Genomic DNA, 20,697 nt, shown 5'->3' on the forward strand with positions numbered 1-20,697 from the left:
TTTGCTCCCTTCCCTCTCACACTGAAATTATATATCAATAGTTTCTTTATCCATATTTGTCATCATCTTGGCATTTTGCGGATCACTCATTATTGTGCCTGCATTTATTTTGCTCTTTCCATTTTGACATGTTAATGTGTATATACATGAAACCTACATATATCAACCAAATGCCACACTAATTAAGCTTATATGCACATATAGTTGGTTATTAATAAGCAAGACAGAACATCAGAAAAAATGTGTTTCATTCTTAAATTAGAGCTACTCAAAATAAAATTACAGCTAAACACATTTCATTAATTTTAGTCATTATCACATTGAAATCACATACTGACAAAAAATGAAATACTGTTCACATTTTTCAATCTAGCACATCCTAAATGTAAACCCTAAAATATGAAGATGGTAATCTCATTGTAAGCCATCAAACAATTTCAAAACAATTTAGTTTAAAGCTCATTAAAGTCAAGATAATTTTGACTTAATCCCAAGTTTCAAAACATTCCCCAGAGTGCAAATATAATTCACTTTATTTAGAGATAATGCTCTGCTAATTATGATTAATAATTACAGCATTATTGTCCAGGGTCCACTATACCTGGACAGAGTTTTCTAACAAGTAGATCATTGTTACAAGACAGGTGGAAAAACACACCTGACTTTATTGTTGTCTTTAACTAAACCAAAACAAAACAAAGATTACAAGTCAATAATGTTTCCAATTTTAGAAAAGATAGTTCAGTCATAAAATATTCAATATCATAAATAAAGAAATGTTAGGGACTATGTTATATGTTTCTTACATAAACACCTGAAGATTGCCAAAGAATGAATTATACTGGAAACAGTCTTCTCAATATCTTTTTCCAGCCTTTTGCTAGAGATGAATTTTTGTCCTCCAGGTGACCCACAAAAGATTGGAAATTCTTTGGGTCCCCCCCCCGAAAGAGATCGATGGTCATGAGGTTGTTTGTTTCTATAGACTGTTTTCCTAACTACAAACTTCCTCAATCACTGTAAGGAGATGAAGCTAATGAAGTTTTAGATTCTCCATCACTGTTACATTCTCTTCTTAAACTAGGACCAGAAACTCCTGGTGCATCTGTAGCTGGAATGGCTGTCTTATTATTTGTTCCTAAAGGATGATATTCCAGCAAATTCTGAAGGTGTTTGATGTAAGTGATGGCAGCTTTCAAAGTCTCCACTTTGCTGAGACGCTTCTCAGCAAGCTCTTTGGGAAGATGGTCTCTGAGGCGTGCATAGCCTTCATTTACACAACGAACCCTCTGCCTTTCCCTCTCATTCCTTTTCCGAATGAAAGCTGGCTCAAACGAGTAGTCGTAAACTCCCACATACCCAGAAAAGGGTAAATAAGAGAATCTTCCTGAATATCCACTGTAAGGTTGATGGTCCCAGTACGTTTGTCCAAAAGGAAGAGGGATGCCAAATGGTTCTCGGAGTGGTAAACCATGAGAACCCGTAACATGACTGCTTCCAAGAGATGCCGGTCCTGAACATGAGATCCGGTTCAAGAGCCCATCATCTTTCTTACTCCCCATCTTAGAAGCGATTCAGAGTCAAATTCCAGAATAGGCTTTTTGGAATTTATCCATTGAAGGAGAAGTCAAATAGGCCAGATGTTCTGCTCCACAATTTATGGTGATCAGGCAAGTAGGTATTGGGCTTAAGGTCCATGGTAGTAAAAATTACCCTGAAATTCTGCTCTTCTACCAAGTATCAGTTCTGTTCCTTAGTCTGTTATTAGTGAATCAGAATGCCTTCTAATTTATAAGCAGGCTTCTAGGAGCATCACTCCACACTTTAAAACCCAGGTTTTCCTCTGATCTTCATATTTCAAAAGATAATGAGAGGGTTCCTGTGTTTCTTTTCTTCAAGCTTGGATGTGTGACTATAGAGATAAAACCAAAAATAAATAATCTTCCAGGCTGTAAACACTCCTCACATATTGTAATCCGCAGTGCCCTTTGATATTACCTGCCTCCAAAAGGATGGATAACTTGAAAAGTTTGCAGGCATTTGCCAAGAGTTGCCAAAGCTCCACCTCTTTCTCCTCAAGAATTGAGGATCTCCTGTCAGCTGAAAAAAAAACTAGCCAAGGGCTTTCTATATCGAAATCCAAAGCATGAGGGCAGATTTTGCAGCTTCTGCTGTTCTAAAATAATGGCATCAGTCAGTTCATAGAAGTTTGCAGATTTAATCTGCATCTGACAAGTTATGTGATGTGTATGTCCATGTGTGTGTGAATGTGTGCAGAAATGTGAGATACAGGCTATTAAGGGAAAGAGTGCTCCCTTGTGGTTGAGAATGTGACAGATGAAGCATATTTCCAAACATGGTTGGTAGGAATTGTCTTGCATTCTTTAAGATGTGTGCTGTAGCAAAAGAAGCTATTTGCTAAATTCAATATATTCAACTGCAATAAGGGCATCTTATTCTTTTTTCATCTAACTCTAACCCTTTCCCCTTATTCTCTCTGGTAAATTGTAGATATAATGAGTCTTGGAGCAATCATCTGTACTTCGAATTATATTATATAAATTGTATGCACCATTGTCACTGTTAAATGGATTATTTTGGTTCCACTATAATTATTCCTTGTTTTATATACATCCCTTATGGCACAGTTCTAGCCCATATTTAAAAATACACTTTTACTAGTTTTTTTTAAAGCGATTTCAATCTTTTCAGGAAAAGAAATGAATTCTGTTTGAAAATGTTGTAACTTGGGAGACTTTAAGAATGGCATTGTTCATGAAACAAAAGGAAATGTTAACATTTTCCACTTCAAAACAAATGTATTTCACTGAATAGTTTCCTATTGCGCATGTCCTATTTAGCTTACGAAAAAGGGATAGGAATTGTTCTTCAAACTGTAATATAAGTAAATATGATAAATATAATTGTGCTAGATACTAATCTAAACAAGTTGACTCAGTCTCTAGGTAGGTTTTTTTCTTTTTAAAAAGATATCCTTAGCTTTTTAGGTTTCCCCCAAACCATTCCTATTTTCCTTTTCTCCACATGGAAATGGATATAGAACTGGAATAATTTTTTATTTCCTTGTTCAATGCTGCCAATGCTTCATTCAGTTTTTAATGGATCACTCTATTTTTTTCTTTTTTGATGAAATTGTTGTAGTGTTTAACAAAAAAGAATGTTTTTTTTTATGAACTGAACTAAAATTTCTGCTACTTGGATCTACAGAAGAGACATGGTATCCACAGAAAGGGCAGGAGAGCATAAGGGCAAAATTATCATGAAAACAGGATCTGCATGAAACATCACTATGTATGCCATCATTTTGGTGTCATCATTTTACTTTGTAGTCAACAACCTCTGTAGTCAGATGCTGCTGACTACAATGTTAATATTACTAAGTATATTTAATGCACTTTGTGTGTTCTTCTTTATATAGAAGATTATAACTTGTCATTTGGAATATTTGGAGTACAGCTTTATTTGCCCCAATAAAACATTTATTTAAAAAGTTCTTTACAGTAGCATTGTGTTTCTCCATTTTATGCACACAGATACCTTTATATTATTTACCTATTTTTCATAGTGTTTATATATTGTCCTTTATATAAGAAGGAAGCAGTAGAGCTGACCATGTTTGGAATTTGTGAAGAAATGTTGACTTCCTGAACTACCTGCTGTTCCGCAATACAGTAAAATAAATTTATTTTTTACATGTCTACACTGGGCAGTTTACAATAAAGAACTCATGTACCTAAAAAGAAACTGGTCATTTAGGAATGAAAAAAAAAAGATTTTTAAAGATGAATCTCTTTGAAGGGATTGGTAAATGCTTGCTGGTCTCTTCCTGCAAACACATTTTTCTGTGGCATTTGCCTTTGAAACTTCGAGGATTACAACAGGACAAAACCATGTATAGGGAGAAACTGCTGTTTGATTCTGAATGAAATGTATAGATTTTTAAAATAAAGCATGCAGCTTGTATGCAAGTGAGATAATTGTTCATAATGTGCATACAGACTCAGCTCCAGGAAGGCTGACCACCTTGTTATACATTGCTTGCTATGAGAAATTCACTATATTTTCAGCTGTCAGAGGAGATACAGATGCTGTATTTTGTCATGCCCTCTTATAGTGGGTTTTCCTGACAGCCATATACTCTTCTTGGAGGAAGGAGGGAACTGTTTTTCCTATCCTGTGTGGTGATTTTTTACAATTGGTGGTCAAAGTAGCTAGTTATAATATTGTAAGCTTTGGAAAATATTTCTGCAAGAAACTGGTGGGTCATGGTCTGATCTGGCCTTTTAGTTTGGCTGTATTCTGGATGTAAAAAGCACATTCAGCACCCAATTTTCCCAATTCTATGTCAGAACACTATAGCATAACACTATCCAATGTAAATATTTTTCTGAAATGTGTAGGAATGTATTTCTCCAAATGTCTTGTAAAAAGGGGGGGAAAGCATTTTTTTTTAAAAAAAATCCAATTTATCTTCTGAAGCCATGCTTTATTGTAATTAAATATATAATAGAAAAACAACATAATTGTAAAAAGTGACTCTTTTTAATTGCAATCAGCCTTTACTATGACAATTAACATAGCATATAAATGAACGATATTTAGCTAAGGTGTCTTGGGGTCTTATGTGATTAAAAAAAAAACAATGTTCATTACATTATACATTATTTATCATATAACTTTAATGTCTTCCACACAGCATATAACTTCGATTTGTACTCTAAAGCAGTGTTTCTCAATCTTGGCAACTTTTAAGATGCGTGACTTCAACTCCCAGAATTCCCCAGCCAGCTTGACTGACTGGGGAATTCTGGGAGTTGAAGTCCACGCAACTTAAAACCGCCACGGTTGACAAACCCTGCTCTAAACAGACTGCCGGTATTCTAGTAACTTCAGTGGAGTTTAAACCGTAGTACCACATTGCGCAAATTGCATCAGAAAACTTTTTCAGTATTCTAGGAAGCGCCGATCGGGTTGGAAGCGAAAACCTGAGGAGAAAACCCAGCGGAAAGCAGCCGGGCAGATGTTTACACGGAGTTTGCGCGAGCGGCGGGCGGCCCGTTAAGTCTGCGTTTTACAGCAAAGGGAGGATAGATTAGTAGCAAGAAGAGCGGCAGGGGGCGTTTTCAGGATCTGGCATAAACCGGAAGTGATCTCCGTGCCGCTTTTGACCTTCCTGTCAGAGGAGCAGCCCGTCCGCAGGTGCACAACCGCCCCTTCCGAAGGGGGGCGCTCTGCGCGGTTGGTGCTACAATTTTTTCAGTTCCCCCCCTTTTTTCCCCGAGGTCCGCCGGGTACCTCCATGAGGCGGTTCTGGTTCCGGCGGTGGGCGGTGGCGTGTCCGGGGCCGGGGCTCAGGTGCTGCGGGAGGTGGCTGGGTCCGCCTTAGACTGATGCTGGCTTGCCCGGAGCGCGGCGGTGGAAGGTGCTGGAGGACAAAAGCTGGAAAAGGGGAACCAGATGTGGAGAAGAAGGCCGTCGCCACTGGGGCCCTCGTAGGCCCGGCCTCGCCGGCAGATGCATCCCAGGTGGGATCATTGCATGGGTGTATGTATGGCTTCGTATAAATGATGAAATGATTCTGGGGCTTGATCTTGTTTCTGATGCCTGAGGTTTTAGGTGAATGTCTCTGAGCATGTCTAGAGTTCTTTCACGAATAAACCACTCTGAGGGGAAACTGGAATTTATGCAGATCATAAATTATTCTGCATCTAAACAGCAGAAGTCTTTAAATCTAACCATTGGGTAATGAAGATCAGTAATGTCCTTGTGGCATAGGCTTTGATGAAGCAGTTTTCTTCAAAGATTATAAGCCACTGCTGTTATTTTTGTGAATAAATCAGAAAGGCTTCAGCTAAATTTTAGCAAAGTGAAAGAAGATTCCAAATGACATGTTCTTTCAGGCTGTGGGACTTAACATTATTGGTTAATTAGCATCTACTTAATTACAAGTCAAAGTCCAGATATATGTAAGCCAAAGTATACATACATTGAAAAGATCTGAAGCCTGTAGAAATACAGTCAGATTTTATTGAACTGTCAAAACATAATGTGATGACTAATCCTTTTTTATTGTTGATGTTGTTGAATTAATACCTCCTGAGGCTATTGATAAAGACAGTGTAAGAGCAGTGATCCTATTAAGTATATTAATTCTTTCATTTCACTGTAAGTGAAGTGATCTGTCTAACTTATTCCTATACTAACAATGCTAAAAATGTTGTAAGAAGGCATTGTTGAGATTGGGAAATATAAAATCTTCATATTCTATCTGCAAGCATTATTCCTTTTGCAAATGAAAGCTGTAGTTGAAAGAAGACTTAGTCACAAACTCAGGTGTAAGAGATAAATTGACATATTTTCCTAGTTGTCATCTTTCTTTATTACTGTTATATAGTTGCCGCAAACTAATTGACTATATTTTGATATGATGTATGGCCATCATGTCCCTGCCTGATAGGAAAGGGCCTGGGACAACTGGGATTTCTCTATCATTATGATACATAACCAAGGGGCTCTTATTCATATCCAGTGCACAAATGATGGCAATATATTGCATAGTTTAGGCCTGGACTGAGGTTCTTTTTCTAAACTGTACCTCTTGGGGCCTCTGCTTCTCTGTAATCAATGAAAGGACAGGTCCTTTTTCAAAAAAGAAAGAAAGAGGGAAAAAAGATAAAAAGAAACAAAGAAAATAATCTGTCCATGAAAGATGTGAGTTAGTCTCAGGGACATTGGGAGTGGGATCCTGCCTCTGAGAAAAATGTGAGGTATATCTCTACTGTTTTACTGTTTGTGAGCTTTGGCTGGATGAATCTATATTGCTGTATTTAATTTGGTCAAATTATAATACTGATTGATGCTTGTGGCAGCAAAATTATCTGTCTTTGGAAGACATTGTCCATTTTGCCTCTGAGAATCACTGCTGTTAATTTGCTTTCTTTCAAATAGGAAGTATGCTCAAAAAAGGGACTGATTCAGAGCCTAGTTCTTGTGTTTCTGTTGTGTGAATCCAGGCAATGTTGATCAAGGTGTCAGTTACAAAGCCTAAATGAGTTAAATATTCATAGATGAACAAAGATGGGAAGAAAAAAACATTCTGTATCCTTAACTCTGATTAGATAATGATCAGGGTTACAAATGTTTTGCTGACTTAAAACTAATTCACAGTGGGTTCTAATGTGTGGCAATAATAAGGATAAAATTCATGAATATCTTTTCCTTCTAAAATTATAGTTCCAATCAGTCTAAAAAATGTGATTTTTATTTGTGCTTAGTAGCTTTTTAAATAATCAAGCAACATTTTAAAGATGGCAGTTAACATGTAAGAATTATAAGCATGAAACTGCTTTTGGAATTGCTGTGATTTGCTGAATTAATGCCTGCAATATTTTGAAAATTACAGATTTAACAGATCATTCAGGGGTGGGATGTTAATTCCCAAATATCCGTTTAACTTGAACGATGTCAATCAAAGTGATGTACAGTATTTGTATGATAATATAATGGCCTGAATTATGTAAACCATGTCGCAATGTACATTATGTAGATTTAGGTATCTGATCTAAACTGTTTGGATTGCTGAACTTGTCTATTATGTTGAGGGATGCCCCAATAAAATGTCCAGTGCCCATTACATGGTTTTTCTTTAAATCAATTATTTATATTTAATACTTAATTTATTACTGGTACTGGTATTACTGGTATTGAATTTATTACAGTTTAGTTTTGGTAACCTTTAAGGAAGCACTCCGAAGCATGGGAAATCAAAATGTTAGCAAACTCTTAAAGATTTTAACTTATACAGCTATTTTTTTTTTCTTTGCAATGTTGTAATGCTACAGCATTTGTTGGCAGTCTGGTTTCCCATTGGCAAACAATCTTGAAACATCCTGCTTCTCAGTTCTTTGATTCTGGGCCAGTTTTATCTCAGCTTCGTTGGAGTCTTTTATTAAATGTGCTGGAGAAATAGAAAAGATGATGGGAGTGGAGGAAGAAAAGCAAAACAGCATGATCTATTTTTCTATACCAGATGTACATACAAAGGATTGTATTCATTAATAATATTGAAATTACTTATTTAAATAAATTTAGTTTTTGCCTTGACCTTCCATGTTAGAATGCAGCCCCTTGTCATCATTCAAAAGTGGTAGAAACTGTGTTCTGTATGTATGTTAAATGCCAAACTCATGCTTGCCTAAACTACTGTGTACATTTTAAATACCCTTTTTTGTCTAGGATGAATGAAATGAGTCTGAGCCCTGTGGGGATGGAACAGCTGGCAGCTTCTTCTGTGAGCAATGCCCTGGCTGTTGCAGGAAATCACATAGCTTTGACCTCCTCACCCACTCATAATGCTATACAAGCACCAGGTAACGTATCAAATCAAGATAAAGAGACATTTTGTTGATGTTTTTATTTCTGTGCTTTTCAAATTGGGAAATGGTGTGACATGTCTAAACCCAGCTTTAGGAAACTCGATTTTGCTTTAATACTTTTTCCTTAGTGTTTTGCTATTGCCCACACCCTGGCTCTTAGATGTAATTTCCAAGAACTGAGTATCTTTCCATTATTACAAAAAAGTCAGTGTCAACTTGCAATAAAAATGTACACAATAAGAATATTGTGAACAAAGGTGATTGTATGTTTTAAGTCGTGTTTACTCCAATTGAGTTGAAATCAAAATCTCTAATGACCTTTCCAATCTTAATCTCTGTGCATCCAGTCTCTCCAAATGTTTGATCAGTTGTAGACTAATTATTTTGTTTTTTTTATTAGGATTACCAGTTGCAATTCCAAATTTGGGGCCCTCATTACCATCTGCTTTGTCTCTGATGCTTCCAATGGGCATTGGAGATCGAGGAGTGATGTGTGGTATACCAGAGAGAAATTATACCCTACCTCCACCACCTTACCCTCATCTAGAAAGCAGTTACTTTAGACACATTCTACCTGGTATGTAGTGTAACACAATAGACTTTGTTTAAATCTTAGGATAAGTAATATGGGGCAATGGTTAACACTTTACTGTAAGTTGCAAAGCCTCAATTGAATAGGCAACAGGATATCAATTTTACAAGTAAATAAGGATGTGTTGAACATTCTGTTTCAGATTTATAATTCTGTTTTATTTATTTGACAATTATTACAAGAATAGTTATGATCTGGAATTGTTTAAGTTAACTTGTACATTTATTTTTCTTGTGCCTTAATAATTCTTTAAATTCTTTATTTGCAAGCCATGAGAGGTGTAAATACTGAGCCTTAGGCTTATTGGATGCACTGGTGCACATTAATTTTCCTTATGTTCAACAATTTAAAACTTGACTTGTTAGTATGAGACAATGTGTTTATTTTTGCCTTTTTTCATTTCTCTTCTTCAGGTCTCATATCTTACTTAGCTGACAGACCTCCACCTCAATGTATTCACCCCAACAATATCAATGTTGACAGTAACTCAGCTTTATCTGTCTCCAATAATCCTTCAGACCTAGATCCTTACCAGCCCAATGGATCTGTGGGTCTTGAAGCAGGCATTGTCTCCATGGATTCTCGTTCAGTGAATGCACATAATACTCAAAGTTTACATCCCAGTGATGGCCATGATGTAGCTCTAGACACAACAATTACCATAGAAAGTGTTTCAAGAGTTACCAGTCCAATCTCAAGCGACAGAATGGCTGAAGAACTTAGGATGAGTGATGTAGGTGGGGATCATTCACAAATTGCAAATGGCAGCCGTAATCATGAGCCTCTAGCAGTGGATGGTGGTTTAGCCTCAGAAACTGTAGGGCATAATGGTGTCATCCCTATCCATGGTAACAGTTTGGAACTTCCTGTTGTTATGGAGACTGACCACATTTCAGGCCGTGTCAATGGGATGCCTGACCGAACACTTGGGGACTCTATTCATACAGTGGCCATGAGCAGCAATTCTGTGAGTGTTGCACTTTCTACCTCACATAATCTCACTTCCCTGGAATCTGTCTCATTACATGAAGTGGGTCTCAGCTTGGAGCCTGTGACTGTATCCTCCATTAACCAGGAAGTAGCCATGGGGCAAAATCATGTGGATGTCTCTTCAGACAATCTTACTTTTGTGCCATCATCATTGCAGATGGAAGATTCCAATTCCAATAAGGAGAATATGGCTACATTGTTTACAATATGTGAGTATGCATCAACATGTCTTAAACAGTATTTTGCAGCTAATTCAAAAAGTTTAACTCATCCTGTTTTTAAATGTATGTACTTATGACAAAATCCAATGGAAAAAGCTTACATTTTAACCAATGGTTGAATTTACATAGGACTGTAAGCCATCATTTAACCCTGGTTAATGTATCACAATTGGCATAGCTCATTAAGCCAAAAATGAACTAACTATAACTTGGCTTAGTATACAATGGAAACCCATTCTGGATGCAAGGGGAATGCAATGCTTCTTCTGCGTGGTTTTACTGTGAGTTAAATATCAGTCATTATAGAGAATGGCTAGAGATGGTAACAATTAAAATTCAAAACATCTGAAAGGTACTGATTGTTTGTTCCTGCTACGTATAATAAATATTTAAGTATATTTACTTTGCAAAATATCCCAGTTAGGCTTTCTCTTTCCTGACTATGAAGAAAGAATTTTTTCATTTAGGATGGATACAGCTATACAAAAACTAAAGAAGCTGTGGATTGTTTTGCTGGGTTTCAGTTGTTGAACAGATCAACTTTCACTTTTTCTCTCCTCTCAGTTCAGAGAAATTGGCATGCATATAAGCATCTTAATAATTATTCAAAATATATGCACCTATTTTTATTTATTTATTTGTAATTCTTCCAAAGAAGGAAGAAATATGACTTTTACTCTACAGTTGTCCGCACCTTTCATTAGTCAGTACTGCATGTAAATCAGAGAAAACTATGGTTGTAATAGCTGGACTGGCATAGTGCATGTTCCTATAAAACTACTGTTTACCTACTTGCAAGTTGAATGCGCAGAATATATTTGTAGAAGAAAATTCACCTGCAATTACATGACCTGTTTACCTCATGAACAAATCCATATCTCAATTTTGCAAATAAATTTGCTTCCAAGAATCAATATATGGACTATACTCAATATAGTGCATTAAAATATTTAACCAGTTTTAGTTGTCCGCTCATACCCATATTATAATGGGCAGGGAATGGGAGTTGTGGATGATCTTTTTTTTCAGATTTTGTTCTATTGTACTTTATTAATTTATTTGATTCTTTTTGTTAGTTTTTATTGTTTTTTATTTTAAATATGGTTTTACATTCTGTAACCCGCCTTGAGTCACCATGGGCAAATAGGCGGCAATATAAATCCAATTAATAATAAATAAATATGTCTCTAACCCTGTTCCCCATCAAAAGCTAATGACTGTAAAACAAAATTATCACTTCAAGGCAATTTTTATTTGACACTAGTATCAAACATTTAATAAGCATAGGTCTAATATTATTGCGTGGGGTTTTTTGGTACCCTCATCTTGCCTGTATGTTATATCAGCATTCCCCAACCTTTCTGGCTTGGCACACCTACAGAGATGGTGGCAGCGGTAGGGGAAGAGAGGGAATGGTTTCATGTGCATGCGTGTGCCGCTTTCACAAATGCAGCTGCATGTACTCGTGTACTCACCCACCATTTCTGCAGCCCGGTTCCAAATGAGCTGTGGCCAGGCAAAGGGCCATGGAATGGGTTGGGGACCCCTGTGTTACAGCAAAGGACAGGAATAATTCTCTCATTCTGTATTCCTTTCTCTTATCCACAGGGTGCACACTCTGCGACAAGGCTTACCCATCAGACTGCCCAGATCATGGGCCAGTGACTTTTGTTTCTGATACTCCGATAGAGAGCAGGGCCAGACTTTCTCTCCCAAAACAGCTTAATATCCGCCATGCTGTCATGGGACCTGAAGTTGGTAAGACGTTTATTGTATATTGTATATTCTCATCTTGAAACCCAATTTGATACAGTAGCTGGACAATAAAAGCCACTATTGTACTGGGGAAAGAATGTGAATCTGGACAGAGCTTTATTATTAAGCATGCAGTACAATGCAAGCTCTGTGTGGTAAAAAACATATTTTTGCCACTTTGTATGCAATTACAGTGCAATTGTTTACACATTCAAAATAAAACAGCGAATATTGCAGATGCAGATGTTTGGACTTTTTTTCATGCAGTACTTCATATAACACGTTCCAAACATTTTCTGTAGACAAGTTTCCTAGCTCCGAAATAATTCTTGGGTCTCTTTGCATGCACTTCAGGCTTCGGCTGTTCATACACATTTTAAGTAATATTCAAACTTGAGGATTGTGGTTATTCCAGAACTGGTACCTTCTCTGTTAACTATAATCAATTTGGAAATAAGTTTTGAATCATTGCTTTACTGAAACATCCAATCTCTTTACAGTTCTAACTCTTCACTGACTTTATTTAGTTTCTATATGTGCTGATATTCAGTTGAATGCTTCCTTCCTTCTACCCACAAAATATTTCCTGTTCCACTTACAATTGTTCATATATGGAATTGTTTTATTCTATTAATTATAGGGCACATAGATTTTACAAATGATTTTACAATAAAAAATAGCACTGAAATTAAATTAAAAGTTTTGCACCTGCTATACCCACTTTCTTATTTAAAAGTGTGAGCAGTTGGACATAAATCGTAAATATGCATTCAGATTTCCAGAAATACATTGTACTTAACTCTGTACCATGTTGAAGTTGTGTTGGCTTTTGTTCACTTGGGGATTCATTGAAATGCTTGAATGGGAATGTCTAACCTTTGCAGGTAACTGTTTATTCTTATGCAAACAGTTATTGGAGTCATAGCAGTTATGTTAAATACTTTCATAAAATTAAAAGAGTTTCTGGAAAAAAATATGATTTGAAAGAAATTTGAAAATCTGACACCATATTATTTTTATCTCCCAATCTATTTCATATGTACAAATTGATGATAATGGAGAATTATTGCTTTCAGGTGGACAGTATTGTCAATTATCAACTTGTCTTGGATCTCCTTCCTTAGGTATGACTATTACCTTTACTTTGGTAATGAATCTCTGGTTAGTAGTGAATGGAAACAGGCTTAGGTGTTCCTAGAAAATAATGTAATTGTACTTTAGTTTTTATTTATGTATATTTATATTGTATGTATGTATGTATGTATGTATGTATGTATGGTATTTAGGTTTCTTGGGGTATTTTCCCACTTCTTAATATTTGTGCTTTTAAAATTATAGCGACGTTTCAGCAGAATCTCATCTGCCATCCTCAGGCTTGTGTATTGGGTTCCTTTTAATCGTGTGTGTCAGGCTTGGCAGCCGTTTTTTGTTCGAATTTGGTGCTGGCTTTCTGCTTTATTTGAATGGTTTTTTCCTCAACCTGATTGGCTGGGAGTCTAGGTCTGTTTCTTCAAGTTGCTGTATTCTTGATTAGTTGGCAACATTGTGTTTTGTGCATTGGGGTTTCTTAGTGCAGCTTGATTTCTTGTGAATGGCCGATAATTATTTATTAGAAAGCTAGGTTTTATTTGGGTAGCTGGCTGGGGCTGTTTGGGCTGGAGGTATTAGGGGGGTTCTGTTTGTGTCCAGGTGCTTGCCTGGATTGTGGTATAGAGATTTTTTTGTTTGTGAGTCTCTATACCACAAGCCAGGCAAGCACCTGGACACAAAAATCCCTATCTCACTTTCACAAATCATTTTAATCTTAAATGAATTGATATTAGAATAAAGTGGATCAATGCAAGATCCTTTATAAGTTTACTCAACAAAAATATGGTATCTTCTGTTATTTCTATTTTGTAGAAGCTTTCATAGATTTTTGCCTAGCAGTGAAACCTACATCATTATATTGCTTGTTATTACTGGATTTGATAGGTGTAATCACAGGACTATGATTTTTTTCCCCAACTACTCATAGGTGTGTGGACTCGGGAAACTATTCCTGTCCGTACCTGCTTTGGACCACTCATTGGTCAACAAAGTCACTCAATAGAAGTGGCTGACTGGACAGACAAAGCAGCCAATCACATTTGGAAGGTCAGTTTGTATAATATTCTCTTTAAATCAATCCCAAGCAAAAAAATTACTTGTTTGCATTAGGCTCTTCTGCACATACAAAATTGGAACACTGCATTTATTACAATAAGTGATTAAAGTATTTTGTTAATTAATAAAATGATTATGGATTTCCTCCCCTGTACTTATATAGAAAAATATTTTCCAAAACAGTTATCTCTCTTTTTCCCAATAAGTAGTGCTTGGGATAGGAATGTTATCTTAAGCATTCTAATCCAAAATCAGATTTACCACTGTGGTGTTTGCTGCTGGTGTCCTCCTTCCATCAATTCATTACCAAGTACCAGGGTTCAACTGGAAACTGAGGGAAGAAGAAAATGTACCCTGTTACAAAATAAATAATCCCCTAGCACAGAAGTTCATCCAAACGTCTATATGTATTGCTCTGATTTTTTAAGTCATAGTGAGTGGAGACTGTTACCCTATGTTTTGTGCTCATGTGATTTGCCTGAAGGAAGTGATGACTAATCAAAACAACTTCATGCAGCTGCTAAGGTGCTCTCTTCACTTTGTAGGAAGATTTTTAACTAATGAGATGGCTCTGATTATCTTTCAGATGTATCACAATAATGTTCTGGAATTCTACATCATCACAACAGATGAAAATGAATGTAACTGGATGATGTTTGTGCGGAAGGCCAGGTGAGAAAAGGATAAAACTACAACAACAAAAACCAACAGCAAAGATTTCTAAGTAATTACATGATAATCCTATTACATCTCACTAGATATTTTATAACATAATACTGTCTTGTTTCGAAAAAAAATATTACGATTAAATATTTTTTCCTCAATATTCTGGATTTGGAATGAATGGCGTGGTGGCCTAGTGATGAACATGCTGGCCTCCCACTCAAAAGGTTGAGAGTTCAATCCTAGGTAGCAACAGATGTTTCTGTCTTAAGGCACAGAAAAAAAGTATCTGCTGCAAACTCCATGTAGGCATCAGGAAGGGCATCTGGCCAGTAAATGCTCAGCTCCATTCAGTTGCTCCAACTTTACCCTGAATTAAGGGACTATAGGGTCATAAAAAGAAAAAAAAAGCCTGGACTCGGAGTAGGGTTGAGGGTTTGTTTTTTTTGTTGTTGCATTCAAGTCGGCATTGACTCCTAATGACTGCCTGGACAAGTCCCTGCAGTTTTCTTGGCAAGATTTTCAGAAGTGGTTTGCCACCTCCTACTTTTTGGGGGCTCAGAGGAAGTAACTGACTGCTGGCTTCATGCCTAAGGTGGGAGTAGAATTTATCATCTTCCTAGCCTGATGCCTTTAACCACTACACCAAACTAGTTCTCTGGAATAGTTTTAAGAAAAATCATTTTATATTTCAATAAAATCTACTATTGCAAGATTGGATTAACAGTCAAATGTTTTGTAGGACTGATTCAGAATGTGTTTGGATTACTATTTTTGTTAGATCATTAGATAGATTGAATCTACTATAATTAGAAAAAATACATTTTCCTATATCGTTTTCATGTATCTTAATATCTTAGTGATATTTTCTTGCTTCAGCAACTTATCTGGAGCCATTTCAGTAGAATTCTTTGTAGCTCAGATGACTTATAGAATTGGTAGGCATCTTGGAGGTCTTTTAGTCCAATGCTGTGCCCAGGACAAGAATTTTCATACCATCCTAGAAAAATGTTGGTCCAACCTTTGCTTGAAAACCTCCTATGACGGAGCCTCCAAAATTCCAGAGGAAGTGTTTAATAACTGCCTGAGTCAGGACATTCATCCTTATTTTGAGTTTGTATCTGTGCAAAGCTTCAACCCATTGTTTTTCATCCTATCCTTGGGAGCCAAAGAAATAAATGCATATTCTCTTCCTTGTGACAGCCCTTGAAGTATTGGAAGACTTGAAATTTGAAAAACATTTGAAATCTGTTTAAAGCTAAACTTGAATTTACAGATCTCTTTTTAAAAATTTATCTAAGGTGATCTTCTAAATATTATCATTCTTACCTGTACCTTGCTATATTTTGAAAAATGGTTTAAGTACCCTTTGCAGAGAGATGGTAGATGAGAGATGAGAGATCATCTATGCTGTGAAACAGAATGATTTCATTTGGAACAGGGATGTGCAGCCTTTTTTGAAGTGTAATTAGCCTTTGAATTGTATGCTTTGGCCTGCACTCTCAAAAATGGGTGGAGTTGGACAAAAATGTATCTGATTTAATGAAATAAAAGTAAAATACTGTATAGTTTATGTCATCGTTCCACATTCATGTAAAATATTTTCCACCCAGCCACATTAAAATTACAGTTGTAAGCAATATGTGAAAGTATTTTGAAGCTACACATGGCCCTTCGACCTTAGATTAAGATTTAAAATACAGAAACTTAAATATTTCATTCAATTGTTTGTTTTGGTAATAGTCTCTGGAACAAGTTTTTAATATTCACATATATATGTAGTGCACACAATAAGATTAAATAACTAGTAGAGTATTTTAGCAATTTAAGAACAGAGCATCAGAGCTTTAGCAAAAAAAGAAAAAAATGAAATGCATGTCTTGTAGCTGATCAAATACTAAATCCTTCATCATGGAGGTAAAAAAAGAATGATCTCTAGGTAGAAATAAAAATACCTATCATTTCAGCCTCCACCAAAGTTGATAATTGCTATCTTATACCTGGACTGAAGTACAATAAAACAGTTTTAACAGCCTGATGCTTCAATTGAAAATAAATTGTTTCTGATAAGTAAGATTAGTGAACCTCATTGTTCATTCGTTCAGCCCTTTTTTATTCTTTGCAGCATGAAGGACCTAATGTCAGGATTCTCTTCCAATAACTTTTGCGAATTCTTACAACCTTGTGCTTTTGTAACCAGGGATAATATCTAGCCACTTTGTCGTCTTTCAGTTTCTTTTTCAGTCTTTTCCAATGACTCTTGCTGCCACATTACATGTCCAGAATATTTTTGTTTCAGTGTTACTGCTGTCTGCAGTAGTTTTACTTCATCTGGTTGGTTCTTATGGTTCAAATATTCTCAGCAAGTTTTTTCCAGCGCCACAGCACAAAAGCATCTGTTTAGTTCTGTTCAGTGATGTTGCTGCAAATTGTTTTAGCATTGGCTTCAGTGAGGAATATTAAATGATTTAGGGATATTTATGATGAAAATCATATAGGTGATACATTTTAAGATTTTCCTCTGTGAAATAGGAACCGGGAAGAACAGAATCTGGTAGCTTACCCTCATGATGGGAAGATTTACTTCTGCACTTCCCGCGACATCTCTCCAGACCAGGAGCTCCTTTTCTACTATAGTCGTGACTATGCCCAGCAGATTGGTAAGCAGTTATTCTCTTTCTTCATATTTCAACAAAATACAAAGACTGAAGCTTATGTCTTTTAAATTTAAAATGCATTTTCTTACCTTCCTATTTATTTTGCGGGGTCATACTTTCTGCTGCATCATAAACAATTCTCTCTCTAAAAGGTGTTCCTGAGCATCCTGATGTGCACACTTGTCACTGTGGAAAAGAATGTGCCTCCTATGCAGAGTTTAAGGTCCATCTGAGTAGTCATCTCCACAGCCACTTCCCCAGTCAGGGACACAGCAGTACCCATGGATCAGGACACAGTAAGGAAAGGAAATGGAAATGCTCCATGTGCCCTCAAGCTTTTATATCACCTTCTAAGCTTCATGTTCACTTCATGGGGCATATAGGTATGAAGCCACACAAGTGTGATTTCTGTAGCAAGGCATTCAGCGATCCCAGCAATCTGCGTACCCATCTTAAAATTCATACAGGTAAGTGAGGAAGAATATTTCAAGTTTTTTCCAAACAAGTATTTGGAACTGATTGAACTATTTTTTCACAGTGAAGACTGGTCTTGTTTTGTTCCTTCTTAGAATAAGGCCTTATTTGCATATGTATGACATAAACTATTTTTAGAAACCAATTCGATTTTGATTTTGGATGTGAGCTCCCAAATTTTTAAGTGACTTTTTCACTAGGAAACTATTTTTCTTTTGCCCTTTTGCTGGAGTTGAAGAAGCATGCCAGCTGGTCTTTGCATGTGCTCGAGCGCCGGAAACCTGAAGACCAGCTGGCCAGCACGCGCATGCACGCCGGCTAACTGGCCTTCAGGTTTCCGGCACTCCAGTCCACTTGCGTTCCAGTTTGCTGAAAAAGTTCGCCATCACTGGTATAGATTCTTTAGTAATTTTAGAAAAGCAACTTGGGAAATCTTTGGAGAATTGGAGAGTTATGTGGAATTTCTTGTCTATAGCAGAACATAAGATTCATGCATACTCCATGCTATTAGTTACTTGCAGCACTAAAATCTATTGTATAGCCCTACTGTAGTATCAAACATGTTGATAGCTTGGAATTTCAATCTATATTTACTGTTCTGTGGATGGGATGGGATGGGATAAAATGATCTTATGTAAATCTTTATGTCTATTTTCAGGTCAGAAAAACTATCGCTGTGCACTCTGTGAAAAATCTTTTACTCAGAAGGCACACCTAGAGACACACATGGTTATCCACACTGGAGAAAAAAATCTGAAATGTGACTATTGTGATAAACTATTTATGCGGCGCCAAGATCTCAAGCAGCATGTGCTCACCCATACACAGTGAGTCATTCAGGAGAAATTCCAAACTATTTGTGTTTCTTTGTGTGTTTAATTTATTGCCTACAAACTAAAGAGGTCCATATTTAAAAGACTCATGATAGTGATAGGACAGTTCTCAGAAGAAACCCAGATTTATCAGAAGAAAAATATATTATAGTGAATAGTGTCAAGATGCTGATAAGCTGGTATTTAATTCTTTATCAAAAAAGCATCTGAGGCCTAACCCATGATGAGTGGTAGAGATCAATATTGACAACTGCATATATAAGATTTGTTATTTGGAACAGAAGATAGGAATTCTTCCAGGATGAAATTCTAAGTATGTGATGTTGAACAGAGCACCTCTAGATTATTTCCTACTGAATGTTGATTGTGCAGATGATGGCAAAGCCTTATGCATACAAAAGTGTGATTTTCTGTATGCTAAATGGGAAATTTAAGATTAGAACTGTGAAATCTGTCTCACAAGCCTTCAAATTCCAAAGAACTCTCAAATATAAAAAATTGTTTTCATGTTTTCATGACTAAAATGCTATCTCTTTTCTCCATACCCATTCCTGTTTAGAGAACGTCAAATCAAATGTCCACAATGTGAGAAGCTATTCTTAAGGACAAATCACCTAAAGAAACATTTAAACTCTCATGAAGGAAAAAGGGATTATGTGTGTGAAAAGTGTTCCAAGGCTTATTTAACAAAATACCACCTTACTCGCCATCTAAAAATTTGTAAAGGACCAACCTCTAGTCTCTCAGCCCAAGAAGAGGAGGAGGAGGATTCTTCAGAAGAAGAAGAATTGATAAATTCTACAACAAATGAAAATTGCCAACTCAGAACCACCATGTATGTGACAGCTGATACACTGTCTTGACGCAAATAAGACAATTCCTAAAATTGTTTAAACTTACACTCAGTGGCCAAATTCTCATCTATAATGAAAATGGCTTATCTGTTTTCAGAGAGATTACCAGGAACATTAAAACAATATAATTACCATGTTAATCTATTAAAATGGTATCATTGATGATGGTTGATGCATGATGGATACAGCTAAAATAGCACCAGATGTCTCTGTTAAAGATATGCTTAATGTGAAGGTATGCACAAACCAAATTTTTTTCATGACAGTAAAGTGTTTTTTAATTGGAAATAAGTTTGTAGCTTAACTTAGTTCATTAAATTGATATTTGTTGTACCTCAATGAATTATTTGCTCATTTGTTGACAACTGAGCATTTCCAGAGAATTAGAAAACAAAAATATAGTATGGGAATCAGAGTAAGGCATGCTAATGCTTGTGTTTGAAATGCAAGCTTAATTTTAGCATGAATTTTACAAGGTTATTCATGTAACTTTGTCTATACTGTAACCGATAACCACTTATTTTGAAAGGGAAATTCTGCTGCTAATATATTTATGGAATGAAGGTATCATTAAGATTTGTTTTCTTACAGAAAATTAAAATACTGCTTTTTAATCTGTGTACTGTTTTTTCTTCCTTTGAGTTTTTCCCCAGTATGTAGAAATTGCTTTTTCACCATAACTTTTCTTTATTAAACAATTTGTTTATCTATACATTATGATCTTCAGCCAATATTAACTATGCTGACATTGATAGTTCTCCTAGGTAAAAGTATATCTAAATTAATGGTCTGAATCATATAGTAATTAAGGCATCAGAAACTGGGAGACCATGAATTCGAGTCCCGCTTTGGGCACCAAGCTAGGTGGGTGACCTTGAGCCAGTCACTTTCTCTGAGCCCTAGGAAGGAGACAATGGCAAACTACTTCTGACAAACCAGGCACTCTCCAAGAATTGAATACAAATGTGGAGGGGGGAGAGGAGAGAAAAACCCAATATTGTTAATCTTAGCTATTTTATCTATGCCAGATTAGATTTTATTAATTAGCATATGCCTATATTATAAATATATTTATATAAGATCAGAGAATCATGCTCTCACAAGGTATCCAATCCTG

General features: G+C 36.2%; 2 protein-coding genes across 2 annotated transcripts; one reads left to right on the forward strand and one right to left on the reverse strand.

Annotated features, from left to right (window-relative positions):
* Positions 1-231: 231 nt before the first annotated feature.
* Positions 232-1,889, reverse strand: ASCL4 (achaete-scute family bHLH transcription factor 4). The gene has a single exon (XM_087968398.1). It carries the CDS (start codon positions 1,560-1,562, stop codon positions 1,011-1,013), a length of 552 nt encoding a protein of 183 aa, XP_087824524.1. The 5' UTR covers positions 1,563-1,889; the 3' UTR covers positions 232-1,010.
* Positions 1,890-4,830: 2,941 nt separating this feature from the next.
* PRDM4 (PR/SET domain 4) lies at positions 4,831-20,403 on the forward strand. Its single transcript, XM_087968399.1, has 12 exons — positions 4,831-5,546; positions 8,257-8,390; positions 8,797-8,973; positions 9,402-10,187; positions 11,808-11,957; positions 13,031-13,078; positions 13,972-14,090; positions 14,686-14,771; positions 17,295-17,422; positions 17,572-17,886; positions 18,552-18,720; positions 19,286-20,403. Exons 1-12 carry the CDS (start codon positions 5,536-5,538, stop codon positions 19,587-19,589), a joined length of 2,427 nt encoding a protein of 808 aa, XP_087824525.1. The 5' UTR covers positions 4,831-5,535; the 3' UTR covers positions 19,590-20,403.
* Positions 20,404-20,697: the final 294 nt, after the last annotated feature.

This window comes from Notechis scutatus, chromosome 6, assembly GCF_049901735.1.
Source record: "Notechis scutatus isolate UNSWTSFEM ecotype Mainland chromosome 6, rNotScu1.2, whole genome shotgun sequence".
Taxonomy (NCBI): Eukaryota; Metazoa; Chordata; class Lepidosauria; order Squamata; family Elapidae; genus Notechis; species Notechis scutatus.

Coding starts and splice junctions, on each gene's coding strand:
- ASCL4 (XM_087968398.1), bottom strand. CDS start 1,562: ATGGGGAGTAAGAAAGATGATGGGCTCTTGAACCGGATCTCATGTTCA.
- PRDM4 (XM_087968399.1), top strand. Junction 14,772..17,294: donor ATGTTTGTGCGGAAGGCCAG/GTGAGAAAAGGA, acceptor TCTGTGAAATAG/GAACCGGGAAGAACAGAATC. Junction 17,887..18,551: donor CCATCTTAAAATTCATACAG/GTAAGTGAGGAA, acceptor GTCTATTTTCAG/GTCAGAAAAACTATCGCTGT.